Source organism: Nasonia vitripennis, assembly GCF_009193385.2.
Source record: "Nasonia vitripennis strain AsymCx chromosome 3 unlocalized genomic scaffold, Nvit_psr_1.1 chr3_random0004, whole genome shotgun sequence".
Taxonomy (NCBI): domain Eukaryota; kingdom Metazoa; phylum Arthropoda; class Insecta; order Hymenoptera; family Pteromalidae; genus Nasonia; species Nasonia vitripennis.
Genome location: NW_022279623.1, coordinates 3,840,138 through 3,856,733, shown reverse-complemented (window position 1 = coordinate 3,856,733; position 16,596 = coordinate 3,840,138). Strand labels below are relative to the sequence as shown.

The 16,596-nt window shown below is 39.5% G+C and overlaps 3 protein-coding genes across 7 annotated transcripts in view; 1 reads left to right on the top strand and 2 right to left on the bottom strand.

Annotated features, from left to right (window-relative positions):
* Positions 1–606: 606 nt before the first annotated feature.
* LOC100117299 (post-GPI attachment to proteins factor 2-like) lies at positions 607–4,381 on the bottom strand. Its single transcript, XM_016984343.3, has 5 exons — positions 4,009–4,381; positions 2,707–3,060; positions 2,364–2,631; positions 2,096–2,293; positions 607–1,987 (listed from the first exon to the last, which is right to left on the bottom strand). Exons 2-5 carry the CDS (start codon positions 2,869–2,871, stop codon positions 1,854–1,856), a joined length of 765 nt encoding a protein of 254 aa, XP_016839832.1. The 5' UTR covers positions 2,872–3,060; positions 4,009–4,381; the 3' UTR covers positions 607–1,853.
* A 1,941-nt stretch (positions 4,382–6,322) lies between these two features.
* Positions 6,323–16,596, top strand: part of LOC100117488 — a 153,041-nt gene continuing 142,767 nt past the window's right edge. The window contains exon 1 of one of the 2 annotated variants that reach the window (XM_031925784.1): positions 6,323–6,914. The gene's annotated coding sequence lies outside the window, so the exon portion shown is untranslated. Of the gene's footprint in view, positions 6,915–7,062; positions 7,398–16,596 lie in introns of those variants that run through there. The other variant, XM_031925786.1, reaches the window with a different exon arrangement.
* LOC107980932 lies at positions 11,810–14,455 on the bottom strand. Of its 4 annotated transcripts, none has more exons than XR_004345223.1 (4): positions 13,483–14,455; positions 13,300–13,397; positions 13,054–13,225; positions 11,810–12,926 (listed from the first exon to the last, which is right to left on the bottom strand). XR_004345223.1 is itself a non-coding variant. In XM_032601704.1 (3 exons), the coding sequence occupies exons 2-3, from the start codon at positions 13,353–13,355 to the stop codon at positions 12,500–12,502; spliced, it is 777 nt and encodes a 258-aa protein (XP_032457595.1). In that variant the 5' UTR covers positions 13,356–13,397; positions 13,483–14,421; the 3' UTR covers positions 11,810–12,499. The 4 variants fall into 4 exon arrangements, 1 of the variants encoding a protein (XP_032457595.1); XR_004345222.1 differs by having other exon boundaries at positions 13,054–13,198; positions 13,278–13,397; positions 13,483–14,449; XR_001729036.3 differs by lacking the exon at positions 13,054–13,225 and having other exon boundaries at positions 13,278–13,397; positions 13,483–14,429.

Here is a 16,596-nt window from a genome sequence, read left to right as displayed (position 1 = left end):
CATTTTTTGATAAATTATCAGACATGCATGATCGTATTTTTACATTGTATGCGCTCTCGACAATTAGATAACAGGGAAAACGTAAATTATGCGTTTACATTATTTTTAGTGCATCACTTGGCACCTGTTTTATATCTGACGGCCTAGTGTACTCGACAGAGGTCGATATTTTTTTGATTATAAATATAATATATATGTAATGTACATAACATTTACAATTGATTGATGTATTAACGAATTAACTATACTCTCGCTACATGACAAATTGCTTATGTAAAAAAATTATTACACTTCAAAAATTTTTACATCAACAATCGGTGTATGTGTTAAAATATCGTTATCAACCTTATATATATATATATATATATATATATATATATATATATATATATAGCATCACCATACATTGATATATGAATTTAGTTATATCAAAATTTCTGTTGCAGACAACCATACACGCGCTGTTGGTAAGTTCTCAAACTTTTTTTTTCGACCATTTTTAGCAAGATGTTTAAAGTAATATCTTCTTTACATGAAACACATTTCTCAGTTGAAATATTACATAATTGCCATCAGATATCTTCAGTAAATTCAGGAAAAAAGATCTTAAAGAATCAATCATATTTATAAAAATATAGAACCTTCTTACTGGTATACGTTCGCATATGTAAAAACGTGCAAAAACGATATTGTAAATTGCAAGTGCCACACAATCTACAGTTCATATTTAGCTTACCGACTACGAAAATCATTTATCCCTAGTTTATAATCATACATATAATACAATATGTATACATACTTAGTAAGTCGTACCGAACTCTAGTAAAACGGTATCAACTAATAAAAACTTTTAAAAATCCTTTTTGATAGCATTACATTTTTAGTGATTACTACTATATTACTATTTGTTGCGAAAAATTTTTAAGAGCTCGGCACGCTTTTATAACGACGCTTGAGCATTAATCGCGCGCCGCTTCTCATCTACACAGTATTTTTGTAAATAATCTCGATTGATATTTTTACATTGCGGATATTGTTTTGTTTGTTTTATTAGTATTGAAATTCAAGGAATTGTAAGATTCTACAAAACTATTTATAATTTTGTACGAAAGATCATTCGAGTGCCAAATACAGACTGAAAACGTACGTCTTCCCTACCTTAACTTTACAGTGTTTGATCTCTTAACTTTATTACTTGTGCAAAATTATAATGTTTCTTATTGAAATCAACTTGAACTTACGCAGTTATAAACTCTGATGATATGATGCAAAGTCGTTTAAAACTACGACTGTTGAATCAAACATTTAATCAAAGCATTTTAAAATTCTGAGATCACTTAGTCAAAGCTTGTAATCGATCTTTTCTAAATAGGTTCAAACAAGATATTCAGAGCCGATAAAAGTTCCATTGACTAGATTAATTAATTCGACTAGAATTCTTATTTTAAAATTTTTGCTTACTTTTCTCAGCTTTGCTCTCAGACTTTGCATTACAGTATACCAAACACGAAAAATGCAGCTACAAAAGTAATGTAAGCGTTGAACATACCCATTGTAAATCTGGAGTTGTGATACAATTGTTGTATTTACCTAATAATTATTTCTACATCTCGCTACATAGTGATGATAGCAAAAAACTATCACCACATTTTAATTAATAATCATCATAGAGTAACAAAGATCATTGCCGCCAACCTGTGCCTGCTGCTAGTACAAGTTCAGATTGTTGCGTTTGTCGTGAGATTTCACGCTAAATATCAAATTACAATCTCATTTTAAAGTAACGGCAAGCAGGCATTTGAATGCAGCAAACCTATCTTAAGATGGTAAATGTAAAATTAAATTTTACTCGATTAATCCACCTTAAGTAGATGTAAACCATTTCCCACAACCAGCTGATCCACCGGGAAATCCAACATGACGGTGGCATGGAATGCCATGTTTGCCGAAGCTATCACGTACTCACATAGAGAAAACCAGCTAAACGCTGTTGAAAAATTAAAATATGTGTAAGTATTGATTTTCCCTTAATGTACCTTATTTTTAAGCGAGACAAGCAAGGTGAAATTTATAAAATTTAAATGGTGCTACTTACCCAGATCATGGCACAATAATCGATGCTTCAAGAAGAAGATTATAAGGCCGACAGTGCTGATCATGCTCGTTGTGAAAAGGGCTTGTTTGTACTGCAGACTTTGTGCATTTGGCGTAACTAGGCGACCCAATCTTACAGCTACCAGCATGTGTGTAAGAGAACTTATCATGAACACTATGAAGGTCTTCTCGTGCACCGCTAAAATGAACACAAATGTCATTTGCTGGAACAAATCTTATGTTTCTGTTAAATTGAGAACACAACTCACCATAATTTTCTTTATTAGAAATATAAGTAACACCACAAAGAGCACCGACTTCTGCAATATTCAACCAGTAAGAAAGATTCAGCAATCTGAATCCTTGTAATCTCTTAGGCATATCCTCAAAGGATTTGAGAATTTTGTGGTAAAATGAATAATAAACACTGGCTATGAGAAGACGTGGTCCAATGTGCAGAGCTATGCTCACGCGCCACAAGTATCTTTGAGGCGATACCCCAGTAATAGCTGATATTGACGGAAGAACATTATAGACCTGCAAATAAGTCAAATAAATTTAGGTCAATGCTGGTGAAATTCATAGAAGAAACTTGTGCAAAGCATGGCTTACCCGACAATGGGTCTCGTGGATGTCATCTTGCTGATATATGTACGCTGTCACAAAGCAAAACAACAAAGTGGCAAGTGGTATCGAAACTGTAACCATGCACAGCTTTCGGAAAGGTACCATCAAATATATGGAACTTTTGCTGCGTTCGTCATTTTTAACCTCCATCCTCTTGCCCTCTTGTGTGTATCTTAACGCTTATAATCACAGGAACTTAAATTATCACCTGGGATAGAAGGTTCGAAACCATGACTGGTTCTCTCAGACAGTGAATCTCTTGCACCTCACTTCCATTTTCCAAAAGTCCTTTATACAGTTCCTTAAATAGTTGGCATCTTAGTTTCCAGCGCAGCGTACCTGAAATCAAACTTGGTCCACATTATCATCGGCCCCAACAATATACGATATCACAAACTCGCAACGAATGTAATAAATGATAACTAATTTCTCTTAATTGGTTTGGCCTCCGCCTAATCAAAGCGATAATACACCGCCTGACTGGAGCATGTGTATGGTTCGGCTTGCGTTATCTGCATCGCTAATCTATGCGCAAGAAAGGTGTACTCTTCCCGCAGCGAGTTATGTAAAAATCCGACGTATCTTCATCCAACAACTATATTATCACCCGTGTACGATTCCAGAGCGCGAAGCGTGTATACAGTACAAACAGGCAGCGATAGTTATGTGGCAATGACTCGCGCGCGCGAGCAAAGCGACACGTTTTATCAATCAGAGACGAGACAGAGAACTGAGAAGAAGACGGCGATGATGAATGCCCCCGCGTGGAAAATCGATCTAACACCAGTCAGCAGTCAGTTGCCATTCAGGCAGAATTGATTTTTCGTTAACCCAGTTCGGCTATTAATAACAACAATTCGCTCGGGCGAGCAACGCCAAGGGTCAGAGAGAATAAAATCCCGTCAAATCGCGCCGAATCGCGCATCGATTAGCCCGCCTATGTGCGAGCTGCGCGCCTACTGAGCTGTTAGCCCGACGATACAGTGCTGCATGCCGAGTTATAGGCTCTTCCAAAGATACGAATCGCACAACGCGGCCACGTACTATAACGGATTGGAGCATACTCGAAAAATCGATATTTTTAAATGAAAAGCATGCAGAGCACTCGAGCTCGGTGCGCAGTTTTGCGGAGAAAGCGACGGACTAATCGAATCCAAAAGCAGAATTCCACTGGCACGCGCCATTCCAGCGTGCAGTGCATAAGGTCAATGCCGCGGGGCGCTGATACTTCTCCGATGATATTGCATGCACAGCGCGATGAAACGAGTAAGTGAGTCGAAGACTCACCTGAGAGGCGGGGTTAGAGCGTATCGCTGGGCGAAGCTCCGCATCGAAATTGGAATGCGCCGCAGAGAGAGAGTGTCCGTGTCTGATGCCCGTAAACTCGCTGCTCCGCTACTAGTACTACTGCTGCTGCTACTGTCTCCCTCGTTTTTTTGGCAGTTCGTGCGACATCTGTGCGAGTCTTTGCTAGGACCACCGCAGCATCGTTGGAGCAGACGCGACTGCGACCGCGCGGAGAGACGACTGGTTACTGTGTGCGCTAAAAGGTGAGGTTAGCTCGATGCTTGCAAGTTGCAGTCGGTGATGCAGCGAGCGCACAGTGTGTCTATTTTCGACATTCCGCCGCTGAGCGATGACTGCGGGTGTTGTATTGTGCTGCTGCTACTGAAAAAAAAAATAATAATAATAATAATAATGCGATGAAAGTATCGAATGTTTAGTTTATTTTTAAGAAAGTTTGGTGGATTAGAAAGGCACTCGACGTCGCGCTTCCAAAATTAGACAGCGAGAGAAATATGTATTTTTAGCTGAAGTTTCAAATATTTATCGCTGTAATGAAACGAAACATGTGCGAATTCGTGGGATCAAACGGAATTGGTTCTTCTATGCTTTTTATACTCGCTAGATGCTATCGCGTTACATGCGATGTTTGCGAAAAGATTTGCAAGAAAATATATTGCGTATTGAAAGCACGTATTTATAAATAAGTTTTCATTTTGATAGACTAGCTCGGCAAAGAGCTAGAGAATAGCAAACAAAAGCTACAACAAGTAGAATGAGAAACATTATTTCCATGAGCACTTTGAAAGTTCGCGGTATCGAGCGAGTTCAAAACGATGTCTCGCGCAGTCGCGCCCTCTTCTAAACCCCATTCGTTGCAGAGTGCTGCCCTCGACGTGAAATTCCCCAACTTCCGTACAAGCCATTGAAAAATTTGAAACGTAAACATCATAAATATAAAACTAACTTAATCAACGGGGGCTGCTCTCGTGTTCTCGCCGACCAAAAAATCGTCTCCGAGGCAATAGGACAATTCACAAGTAAAAGACTCTTCAGGCTCACTGTCGCGCGAAACAATCGACGTCAACCGTCGGGAAACTAACCTCTCGACAACTGCAGTGTGTAACTACCCAATAACTCTGGCAGTCAATAAAAAACGATCGCGCGGGCGCAAATAGCCTACCGTAAGATTTTTAAAGGCCTCCAAGGCCGAAGCTCGTCGTGCGTTACGCACTGTACACGAGAAGAGCAGAGTAGGGAGATAAACGCACACCGAGTGCCGGCAAGGGAGTGAGACAGAGAGACTCGCTCTCTCAAGGTGGCATTGTTTTCGACAACCTGTTGCTGTGGCGTGCGGATGCTGCAGAGCGCGAGAGAACAACCGAGCGTTTCCATCATGGCGGCGACCGATTTACCTGCGCCGTCTCCCTCTTCTCGTTGACCTCACCCTATATACCTGTTTTTTTTTAGTATAGAGGAGAAGTTTATGGAGCTCATCTCGGGACCTACCCATAGCATTTCATTTTTTTTTCAATTGAGTATAAGGTGCGTCTTTATCTCGCCTTTTCCCTTTCGTCGGTATCTTGCGTTTCCATCTATATACTGCGGCTTTGTCCACTTGTTCGGAATAAGCCTCTCTCGCAGGCAATCCCTCCGCGCGCGGCGCATCCTTCGGGTGATCACCTTCTGTCCGTCTCTTCCTGCGCCTTCCGTTCTTCTGTTCTTTATTGAGAGGGGGCCTTTATTCTTCTTTGTAAGTCTGACAAATATGCGTGCGTCACATTTTGTACAGACACACTTTCAAACGAAAAACTCGAATTCCAGTCTGACTTCTTGGAAAAGAGGGAAAAGTCGTTGACTCTTTAAATTTTTTCAGTAATTAAGGTTATAAGTAAACTCGAAATTCTTGATCGCGCTATCGGCTCGCATCGAGTCTCGATAAGAGCGAGTATCTCCCTCGCGTCCCATACTGGTTGACAGCTCTCTCGCTATCTAATCGTCCTGAAAATCCATCCTACAAAACTCGTCGAGCCGCCTCCGATCGCGCGGCGGCACAAAAGAAGAACCGCCAATACGGCTCGCGGAAACGGCGAAAACCCGCAGAACCGCAACCGGCGCGGAGCGTTTCTCATTTTTGTGTGCAGCGCCGCAGAGGCACTTCTCTCTCTCTCTCTCTCTCTCTCTCCCTCTTCTGCCTCGCGAGTGTGCATACATATATCTCTATAGCAATATAGCTGCGCAAAGGAAACCTTTGCTGTACCTATATACCTACAGTATATACCTTTCTCCAGCAATCCAGCTCGTCTCTCTCTCTCTCTCTTTTTCTCTCCTTCCACCTCTCGGAGCGTGTCTCGGCATCCTAGCCGGCGTGTTCTCCTCTCTCACGGCCGTCGCAGCGGCAGTAGTCTCTCTCCCCTCGCCGAGCGAACCTGTTGCCTGCCGCCGCGTGTGTGTGTCTCTCTCTCTCTCTCTCTTCTCTTCTCTTCTCTAATGCGCGCAGTGTGTCGCGCGCTCGCAGGTGTGCCCGAATATTTTCGAGCAAATAAGTAAAGCGACCAGAGCCAATATACAACAAATATCCTTCTCGATCAGCCGTCGATATGGCTGAAAGAGCGAGGGAAAGGACGTAGCCGTAGCGCAGGAATTCTCGCGTTCCGGAGCACGAGTCCGCCGCGGCGTTTAATCCTGCAGTGTGTTTCTATGTGCTATTCTCACTCGGTATAGGTACAGTGCGCGCGACGTGTGTGTCCATGATGCCGATTTGCCGCAGCTCCGAGATGCCGTAGCCGTCTTATCGCTCGTTACCATGACGATTGGACGCGGCTTCTTCTTCGCGACGATGATTGTGCGCCGACAGATGTGCCGCTGAACGATCCGGAGAGGTTAGAAGAGCTGCTGCGCTGAGAGAGGTGAGTTTCCGCAGGAATTCAATACTTATATATACTCTTGTATATACGAAGGGAAACTTTATTTCGAGGGTACAGTTATGTGTACCGAGCGCTACGTGTGTAGTACCTATACCCACATCCACGTTCGTAGGTACTACACATATATATTATAATAGTACATTATTTTCGTCGACTGTGTGCGCGGCCGCGCGCGAGCTGTGAGCAGTGCATGTAAGTATCTATTGACGAAGGAAGTGAAAGTCGCAGCAGCGGCGGGTGAGCGAATAAACAATGCCGCGATCAGAGGTGTGAATATTGTGTTTATACGGAGTTGCCCTGCTGGGGCTCACGGGCTAAAGAATTCGATTATTTGTTTGCGGAGGCTCGTGCGGGAGAAGTTTGTTGTTGTTCCTGCTGCTGCGTTGGACTATGATTGAGGAAGTGTTTGTTGTCGCTGCAGGTACTTCGGCTCGGCTGTTTTGTTGATACTGGACAGTGGACGGCGTAAGTTACAGGAAATGTACCTTTTATAGGTTAAGATTCATGCTCAACGGTGATTCCTTTCAAATTTGTCGGAAATCTTGGGTCAAGCGATAATTTTCGAACTCCGAGTTAAATATTCAACCGCAAGAGGTGTAGCGTTTGGAAACGACGCGTAGAAATATACGAAGAGAGAGAGAGAGAGAGAGAGAGAGAGAGAGAGAGAGAGAGAGAGAGAGAGAGAGAGAGAGAGAGAGAGAGAGAGAACGGTCCTCTCGATTTCCATTTTTTGCAGAAACTATCGGCGCGAAAAAATGTGTAATTCCTTCGCGACTCTCGCGACATTCTTATGGAAATGAAGGATTAATTATGCGGTCTGTACGTGGAATCCTCGGCGTGGGCTGAACGTCGAATGTGAATACTCTGCCGGTCTAATGAATTTATTATCTATGACAGCTTTTTATTTGCCATCTGATTTACGGATTTCTTTTCCTTTTTTCTCACGTTCGTTCGTTACCAAATTTTAAACAGTGACTGTAATCGCGAGACAAACGAGGCTAATCATTATAATGACCACGATAATTTAGTAATTTTGCGGCTCGCGCTAAAATTCCCAATTCACTTAAAATCAAATCTGCTTAAAAAACCTCAGACAATAGCCAGTGTCTTTCAAAAGGCACATAGCACGTCTCCGTCGTCCCTAACACAAGATGTAGTCACACATCCGCGCGCAGAACAAACTCGAGACTCGCATATCAAAAACTACGGAAGCGCCTATGCGCCATCTCCCGGTACTGTGTGTTAGTGTTCCATAATTGTCGGAACGGCACTGCGTGTGCTGCTACTGCTAGGCCTAGGAAGTGCAAGTTTGAAACTAACATTCTGACTTTTTGGCTTTTGCTCCAAAAATTAACTTAATAAATTATTAAAAACCGTCAAACTCTTATATGTGACGTTATTTCAAGTTACCTTATAACATTGTAACACACAACTATATAAATAAGTGTTTTTAGTCACTTGCCACGGCTTTTTGAAAGATCCGGACCGTCTTCTTTACTCTATCCGGGCTTAAAATGTACCTTAAACATGCCCCCTCGGACCGATCGAGAGACATTTCTAAAAAATATGAATTAAATATAGTTAGCAACAAATTTTGTTATCTAAAAAATATCAATTAAACATTGCTAGCAATTTTTCAATAGAATTTTTAATAGAATATTTTCAATAGAATTTTTTTTTCAAATTACATCAAATCAAACATTTTTTGGTAAGAAGAATATCTTTTTGTTTTTTTGCAGGATTTAACCCAGGCTTGACCCCTTAAGTAAATGTCAATAAATACTTAAGTTTAGAATAAATAAATAAAATTAATGTATGATTTGAACCATAACTATTGCTCAAATAAAGTTAACAATTCAAACATGCTAGATCTCTTAGTTGGGTTGTAATCAAAACATTTTTTTCTAAATGCAGTAGGTATACTATCTAAAATTGGTATGCTCCTTTTTTCTTAATTTCTTGTTACGCAACTCCATCCATTATCAAATTCCTCAATTGGCCAAACAGATTTTTCACCAAACAATTCGACCATTGTGCAAACAAATGCACAGACGTCAGTAGCAGTGGTCGCAGATTTATTTTCAAGAATAATTTCCGGAGCCATGAAGAGATATGTTCCTCGCATGACATTTTCTCGAACCGTTTGGAAACTCGTATTAACAATGTTCGATTTTTCCAAGCCTAAGTTGCATAACTTTATTTTACAACTTGGGACACTACATAATACATTACCAGGTTTTATATCCCTGTGTAATATTATTCCTTCTGGATGCAAGTGTAAAAATATTAAGGCGCAAGCTATTTGTTGTGAAATTTGTATTTTATCTCGTACTGTTAATTTATGCTCTTTTTTTATTTTCGGATCCATTAAAAGTTCAAATAACGAATATGATTCGAATAATTCCATTAAAATATGGAATTGTGTATAACTAGTAGTCCAAGCCATTATACAAAATGTTTGGGTGTCTAATTTTGTTTAACAATTGAATTTCCTTGAATACTAAATTGTCGTTTCTGCCCTTTTGCACTGATTTAATAGCAACCGAGGATCCACGGTACTTCCCTTTGGTTACAATTCCTTGAGCACCACTTCCCAACATAATTCCAGAAAATTCAATATCTTTTTCTTTGATAAAAGGTATAGATAACTTCAATTTCTTTATATTAGTCTAGAAGCCAGGGGGGTTTTCATCAAACATTTCTCTATCGATATCTTAACAAATATTTATAATAAACATTACGGGAAAAAAATTATAACGCAAAATATTAAAAAAAAATAGTAAAATCGTATTTTTTTTTTTGTTTATGACCGATTTTGACCATCTTTTTTTTATCAATGAATAATAAAAATAGCACAGAAGTATTCCTTGTTTAAAAACGAATAATTTCATGTACCGTAAAGTTTAATTATCAACATTTATCCGCCTGAAAAATGTCCGTCAAGAGGCGTTGATGCGGCGGCGCAAGAAACAGCACGAAGAGATACGAAGCTCACAACGGTAAGTCCCTTGACATGATAATCTGTTGATCTGATTCGCATTGTGACTCTTCTTTAGGTAACACATTTAATTTATTTACAAAGTTTTGTCAATAAATAAATTCATTTAGCTAATCAAAATATTGTCGGATGTACGAATTAATTTATGAAATTCGAAATATTTCACAAAGCGCGCGTAATACCACTTGACACCCCGCGCACTCGGCGCGTTCAGCGCTGCGTTAATCAAGTTTTAACTTGTTTATTAACAGCGAGTCTCGAACTTGTATATTTCTGTCGCTTCGCGCTTCACTTAATGCGTGACTTTCGACCATATCAGTGTGTTAACGCGTATTATTTGTGCAATGAGTCAAGACGTAAATAATATTTTTAATAAAGATATCTGTATAATCTGTCAAAAGGTAAACAATAACAAAGTAACCAGTACAGATAATGGCAGGAATAAAATAAAGCAGGCTGCTGCTTTACGCCGTGATTCGGTTTACTATCGGATAAATCTAGTCATTATTTTAATATTATATTTTCTCAAAATATTAAAAAAAAAACGGATTAAAAGTATGTACTTTTCTATTTATATAGATAATAATATTAATTTTGATGTTTCATTTAATTTAAAATTTGTTTTATATTAACAGACTATCTGGATTCGCGCTGGAATAGGTGCCACAGCAAGAGATATTCCTTTACATTTATTAGCTGCCCATTATAGCGAAGAATTATGTTCCTGTTTGCCAGCACTTCACCACCTTACTGGCGCTGATTATACAAGTAAACTTGGAACAAAACTATCAGCATTACATGGAAATCCCGAAAAATATTTATTGGAGTTTGCTAAAGGTAATAGAATTTAATTATAAGAGTAATTGTCGAAAATGATTTTTTATCGTTTATTACTTAAAAACTATTACGTAATTTACATTGTAGATATATCAGAAAATGGTTTAGAAAAAAGTATTAGCTTAGCTGAAGAGTTTTTAGTTAAAGTAGTTAAAAAAGGGTCTACTTGTACTACATTTGATAAGCTACGTGTATGGTCACATTATCAAGCGAAATGTGCATTGATAGAAGAATTACCCCCTACAAGTAAATCGATAAGATTGTTCATTCTAAGATCGTTATATGTTGTACGTACACAAATTAATTTGCTAAATACAAACCAGTTGCCACTAGATCCTTGTTTATTTGGATGGAAGGAAGATAATGAATTATTATTACTAGAGCGTGTACAAATTCTACTCCCTCCATCGGATGAATTAGTTTTTAATTGCACATGCAAAGTTTGCGTAAGAAGAACATGCTGCTGCGTTTCAGCCGAAATACCTTGCTGTTTGCTTTATCAATGTAGACGCACACAAACGTGGAAGAATAAATTCGATAATAACGATATTAAAATAAATAATATTTGTGAAAGTGAAGAAAAATAAAAAAACCATTTATCTCGTTATGATTACAGCTTTAATTATTCTACCGTTTTGATTATATTACGTTTGCCCTTTCGCTATTCCATGTTGTTAGGATCAGTTAAATGAATTTATTTATTGACAAAACTTTGTAAATAAATTAAATGTGTTACCTAAAGAAGAGTCACAATGCGAATCAGATCAACAGATTATCATGTCGAGGGACTTACCGTTGTGAGCTTCGTATCTCTTCGTGCTGTTTCTTGCGCCGCCGCATCAACGCCTCTTGACGGACATTTTTCAGGCGGATAAATGTTGATAATTAAACTTTACGGTACATGAAATTATTCGTTTTTAAACAAGGAATACTTCTGTGCTATTTTTATTATTCATTGATAAAAAAAAAGATGGTCAAAATCGGTCATAAACAAAAAAAAAAAAAATACGATTTTACTATTTTTTTTTAAATATTTTGCGTTATAATTTTTTTCCCGTAATGTTTATTATAAATATTTGTTAAGATATCGATAGAGAAATGTTTGATGCTCAAACTGAGAGGTGTTGAGTTGAAAAATTTGGAATAGAACCGAAGTTATGCGGTAAATAGTGATGGAAAAGGTGAATTATGCAAGTAATATTCACTAATTTTGCAATAACTCGACTTGTAATTAATTTTTTTGATTTCTGCAAATTTGAGACTATTTCTACGTGAAAGTGAAAGGTATTTTCAACGTTAGTATATAATTTTTGTATTATATCTTCTTGTTACAGCGTTTTAAACAATTAAATTGTTAATAACTTTTGTAATTTACACGTTCGTGCAAAACACCATCGAAATTCGTGATCAGCGGGCCAAAATACACTTAGAAAACTTTGGTGTCTGACTGGACCTCCGTCGGCCACGAAAACCCCCCTGGCTCCTAGACTATATCGAATGTATTGTATCTTGCATTTTCAAAATAACTCTCAATGCTGTCACAATCTGTGGACTTCTTTTCTCTAGTTAATTGTGAATAAGCTGGTGATCCTATCGATTTTTCAATATCACTTTGATTCAACACATTACCTTCAAGAACATTTATATTTATCTCCTTCATGGCTCGACTCTCTTTTTCATTAATTTGTCCAGACACACTTGTCATTGTATGCTGGTTAATCAGTGTTCGTATTCAAAAAATCTTGCTCGGAGTTTGATCAATGTTTATAACTTTCTCTTCTGTACACTTGTCTATGGCCTTGCTTGTGATGGTTTCCTTTGAAATGATATTCGAATAGTCAAATTGATTCAGTACATCAGTCTTGTTTATAATGCGTTTGTTCTGATCCATATTTTTGTTTGGGACACTAGCCTTGCTTGTGATAGTTTCCTTGGAAGTGGATCTTGAATCTGTAATCTTGTTTATGTAATCTTGTTTGAGAAATGAGCAATCTGGAAAATCGCTAAGATTAAACGGTTTGTCTGTAGTCAGAAGATAAACAGTTAGGGCATGATTGCTTTTTCGCAAATATAATCTGTAGTACTCCCAAAAATTTCTTAATTTTCCATCATAATAATAAGATTCTATTACTATGCATGATGCATTTCCAACTTCTACACTGGAATTAAAAAAAAACTTATTAGCTTCATTCACATAATTTTCAAGTAAACATTGTTTTAATTTATCGAGGGGATAATCTTCTTTGCCATTTAAATGTAGCAATACTGTAGGACCAATTGACGCACCCATATACTTATAAGAGGACTTAGCATCGTTTCGATGCCGCCATCCAACTTTAATATTTCTATTAAAAAACTGTACAGTTTTAGGCCGGGATTCTTTGAGACAATCTTCTTCATCGTTACTTGAAGAACTGTCAATTTTCTGTCTCTTGTTAGATATTTTTGTTTTAGTCAACTACCAATAAAAATTAAGACATTGTATTTTTAAAATACATAAAAATATATACCATATAATGTTGATGTATCCACCTTCTTTGATGATCGATCCGGATCTCTCTGTTTGTATAAATCATCAAGCATATCATTCAATTGTCTTTTTTTATTTTTCACCAATTTACCTGTTAAACCTTAAATAAAAATGTACATTACATCATCCATCAGAAAAGAGCTTAAATGTACCATTGTTTAAATATTTAAAGAAGAATTTCATACTTTGTTTTTCATTAAAAATATAGGTATCTATTAAATTCCTGATTCAAGATAAAAGTATTGTTCATCTGTCCGCAAAAAAACAATTTCGCTATTTTCATCTTTGTATGTGTTGTTGCCCTCACCAGAAAAGTAATCTTCTAATGTTATTTTCTTTAATTTGTCATCTTCGACAAATATAGTTCTGACAGAATCATCCTTACTTTTAATTATTTTAATTTTTCTCCTTTTGCACAGTGACTTAGACATGATCTACAAATTTATACTTTGACTTGACAGTGAAACTCCAAACTACCGCATGCTCCAAACTAACATTCGATCTAACCTCAATTAGTACGTAAATAATACGATCGTCATGATGGTTTCGACCTTCGCAAATCGCAGTATCGCACTTCCTAGCAGCACACGCAGTGCCGTTCCGACGATTATGGAACACTAACACACAGTACCGGGAGATGGCGCATAGGCGCTTCCGTAAAAAACCCATGCGCGACGCAACAGCTGCAGCCTGTACACACTCACAAAAAGTAATAACACTTTATCGCTCTCTCGCGTCGCGACATTGTTTACAAAGATCGCATTCGCTCTCTCGCTCTCTCCTCTACAAACACCCGCATTGTACGTGTGTGTGTACACTCCAGACTTCCTCTCAGTCGATCCGCGACAATTTCGCAGGCACGTCGAAGGACATCTCGTGTACACACATACACACACACATAGACTGCGAGAAAAAGAGATGGCGAGATGTGTATCGAGGAGCATAGCAGCTCAATAATCCGACAATCACTGCCCCCCGAGCGACCGATGAATATTCAAAGTGCCGCTCGGGAGACTGGATTCCCTCTCTCTCTCCCTCGGCTGCTTCTCTCTATCTCTGCGCTATGAAGCGCATGTAACGTCGTCTTGCGACGAGAGCTACGTGATTAACCTGACAAAAATGCGGCGCGTGACAGAATGTCCTGCGGGGGATACGAGATCTTTCTATCGGGGTTATTATTGCCATTCGTGCAGGACGACGATGTCTGATAGCTCTTTGCCTCGTGTGCAGTATTGTATGTATTTTTTAAGGTTCGTGCCGTTCGCGAGAGTGGATATTGAATTTAACGCGTGTTTGATTTGCTCAACGATGGGATCAATCCTTTGGGAGAAAGATTGCGACGCAGGCGTGTCGATATAATAACACTGCAACAGCGCTCAATTATTCTCGAAATTTAAGAGATGTTCGTCACGTATATTGATTGTACAGCTGTAAATCACCGGTGAAATAATTAGTCGTACAAAACGGTCTCCTCGCGCGCGAAGAATTCATAATTTCAATGTAGCGCAACGGGCGGCTCTCTCAGCTCTCGACGTGCCCACAACAATAACCACTGCTGTATGTTATATGCATAGAATACGCATTAAGATCGGCCGAGAGATTTAGAGGCTCGATTTCGAGATATGGTTAACGGCGTCGAACGCATAAACCGTAAATTGCCTATTTTCTTGCTCGATCAAAGTTCAGCTTATAAAATACCCTATACGCGCGAGGTGCACTTTATACCGCATCGATCATTACGTCCGCGTAATTTGTATATCCGATTTGTTATGAGCCGCTAGAGAGAGACGGCGCGTCAGATCTTTTAGTGGTTCTATTTTCTGTTTTTACGACCGTTGCTATGCATTGCATTTCGAGCGTATACGTTATCAATTAAAATATTCGGTTCAGCATTGTGTCGCTGTAAACACATCTGCAGCGAGTCGAAAGACGCGTCTTCTCAGCTGACTCTCTTTCTCTCTCTCTCTCTCTCTCTCTCTCTCTCGCGCCGTAAATCCCCCAAGTCTCTCCGTCTCTCAATCTCCGAAAGAATATTCCATTTAAAATTAAAATTACGTCGCATATGCATGTAAATGCGCGACGAGTCAGTGGCGGACTCTTAAAAAAAAGAGCAGAGACCTGCTATATACAGCGCGAAAGAGCAGGAATAAAGCAGGTAATTCTTTTCACCGCTCGTCCCTGCTGGGATAAGAGACTGGAGACACACACTCACAGTTTTGTCACCCTGTATATACGTATATCTAAAAGTCGAGGGAGAGCGTGGGTGGATTTCTCGCATTCCATTAAGCCATGAATAATTCGGGAAAAGAGGTTGTATGCGCGCAGTGCTCTCTCTCTCTCTCTCTCTCTCTCTCTCTCTCTCTCTCTCTCTCTCTCTCTCTCTCTCTCTCTCTCTCTCTCTCTGTCTCTCTCTCTCGCTGCTCTGCTGCTGTCGTCTGAAATTATATGCCTCGGGAGAGGCTTTCGGTATGCCCTTTGCGTGTGCGCGTGTGGGTGATGCACCTATGGTCCTGCATTTTTATGAGGAGCTGACGAACGCTTTAGGTGGGATATGGGTGCGTATGTGTGTGTGTGATTGTGATTGTTTGTTTGGGGCGAGGACAAGGGAGTATAGGATCGTAATAGGCGTTGTTTTTTACGGAACGTTGCGCGCGATGAATATTCTCACGCGAGTTTTTGGGTGGCTTTTCATTGACGTTCTCGCAATACCAATGGGCTCTCCCATTCATGAAAATGTTTTGGTTGGGGGATGAGGCAGATCAGGTATTCTCTCTCAATGTCCCATCAAAGTACGATGAAAAAAAAATCAGAGTGAATCCCTCACCGCAATAAAGCGAGTCTCTATCGGTATACGTATAATCGCTTTAAAATCGCGCCTCTCGATGTCCCTATCGATGCACACACAGCGTCGCTGGTATCCACGCATGCACAATCGATTATCAATTCCGCCGCACGGCCAACACGAATCGGCGTTAATCACGCGGTAATGTTCTCCCCCTTATACCTCTCCATATACACCGTCTATACACTCGTGAACTTCGGCGCGTGTACACAACTATACACTTTCCGCGAGAAGGTTCTGCAGCTGTAAACTTTGTTATACCAGAGTATAAGAACGTATACTGGCTTTATAGCTCTTGTTTGTTCCGAAAGGGCGCACTGGTTTCGAAAGTATATACCGACAGCCTTCCACAGCCGAGCCTAATTTTCGATACACACGCAAAACGCAGGAGCAGAGCGCATCTCGCGCAGTGGCTCTCAGTGTCTGAGAGAGCCTTCTTATCCTCATCTCTCTCTCT

Excerpts from the sequence above, each read along its gene's own strand:
- LOC107980932 (XM_032601704.1), bottom strand. The coding sequence starts at position 13,355 with ATGATATGCTTGATGATTTATACAAACAGAGAGATCCGGATCGATCAT. Across the intron at positions 13,199-13,277 it reads GGATACATCAACATTATATG|AGACAGAAAATTGACAGTTC; the intron begins GTATATATTTTT and ends ATATCTAACAAG.
- LOC100117299 (XM_016984343.3), bottom strand. The coding sequence starts at position 2,871 with ATGGAGGTTAAAAATGACGAACGCAGCAAAAGTTCCATATATTTGATG. Across the intron at positions 2,294-2,363 it reads TTCTAATAAAGAAAATTATG|CGGTGCACGAGAAGACCTTC; the intron begins GTGAGTTGTGTT and ends TGTTCATTTTAG. Across the intron at positions 1,988-2,095 it reads ATTATTGTGCCATGATCTGG|CGTTTAGCTGGTTTTCTCTA; the intron begins GTAAGTAGCACC and ends ATTTTTCAACAG.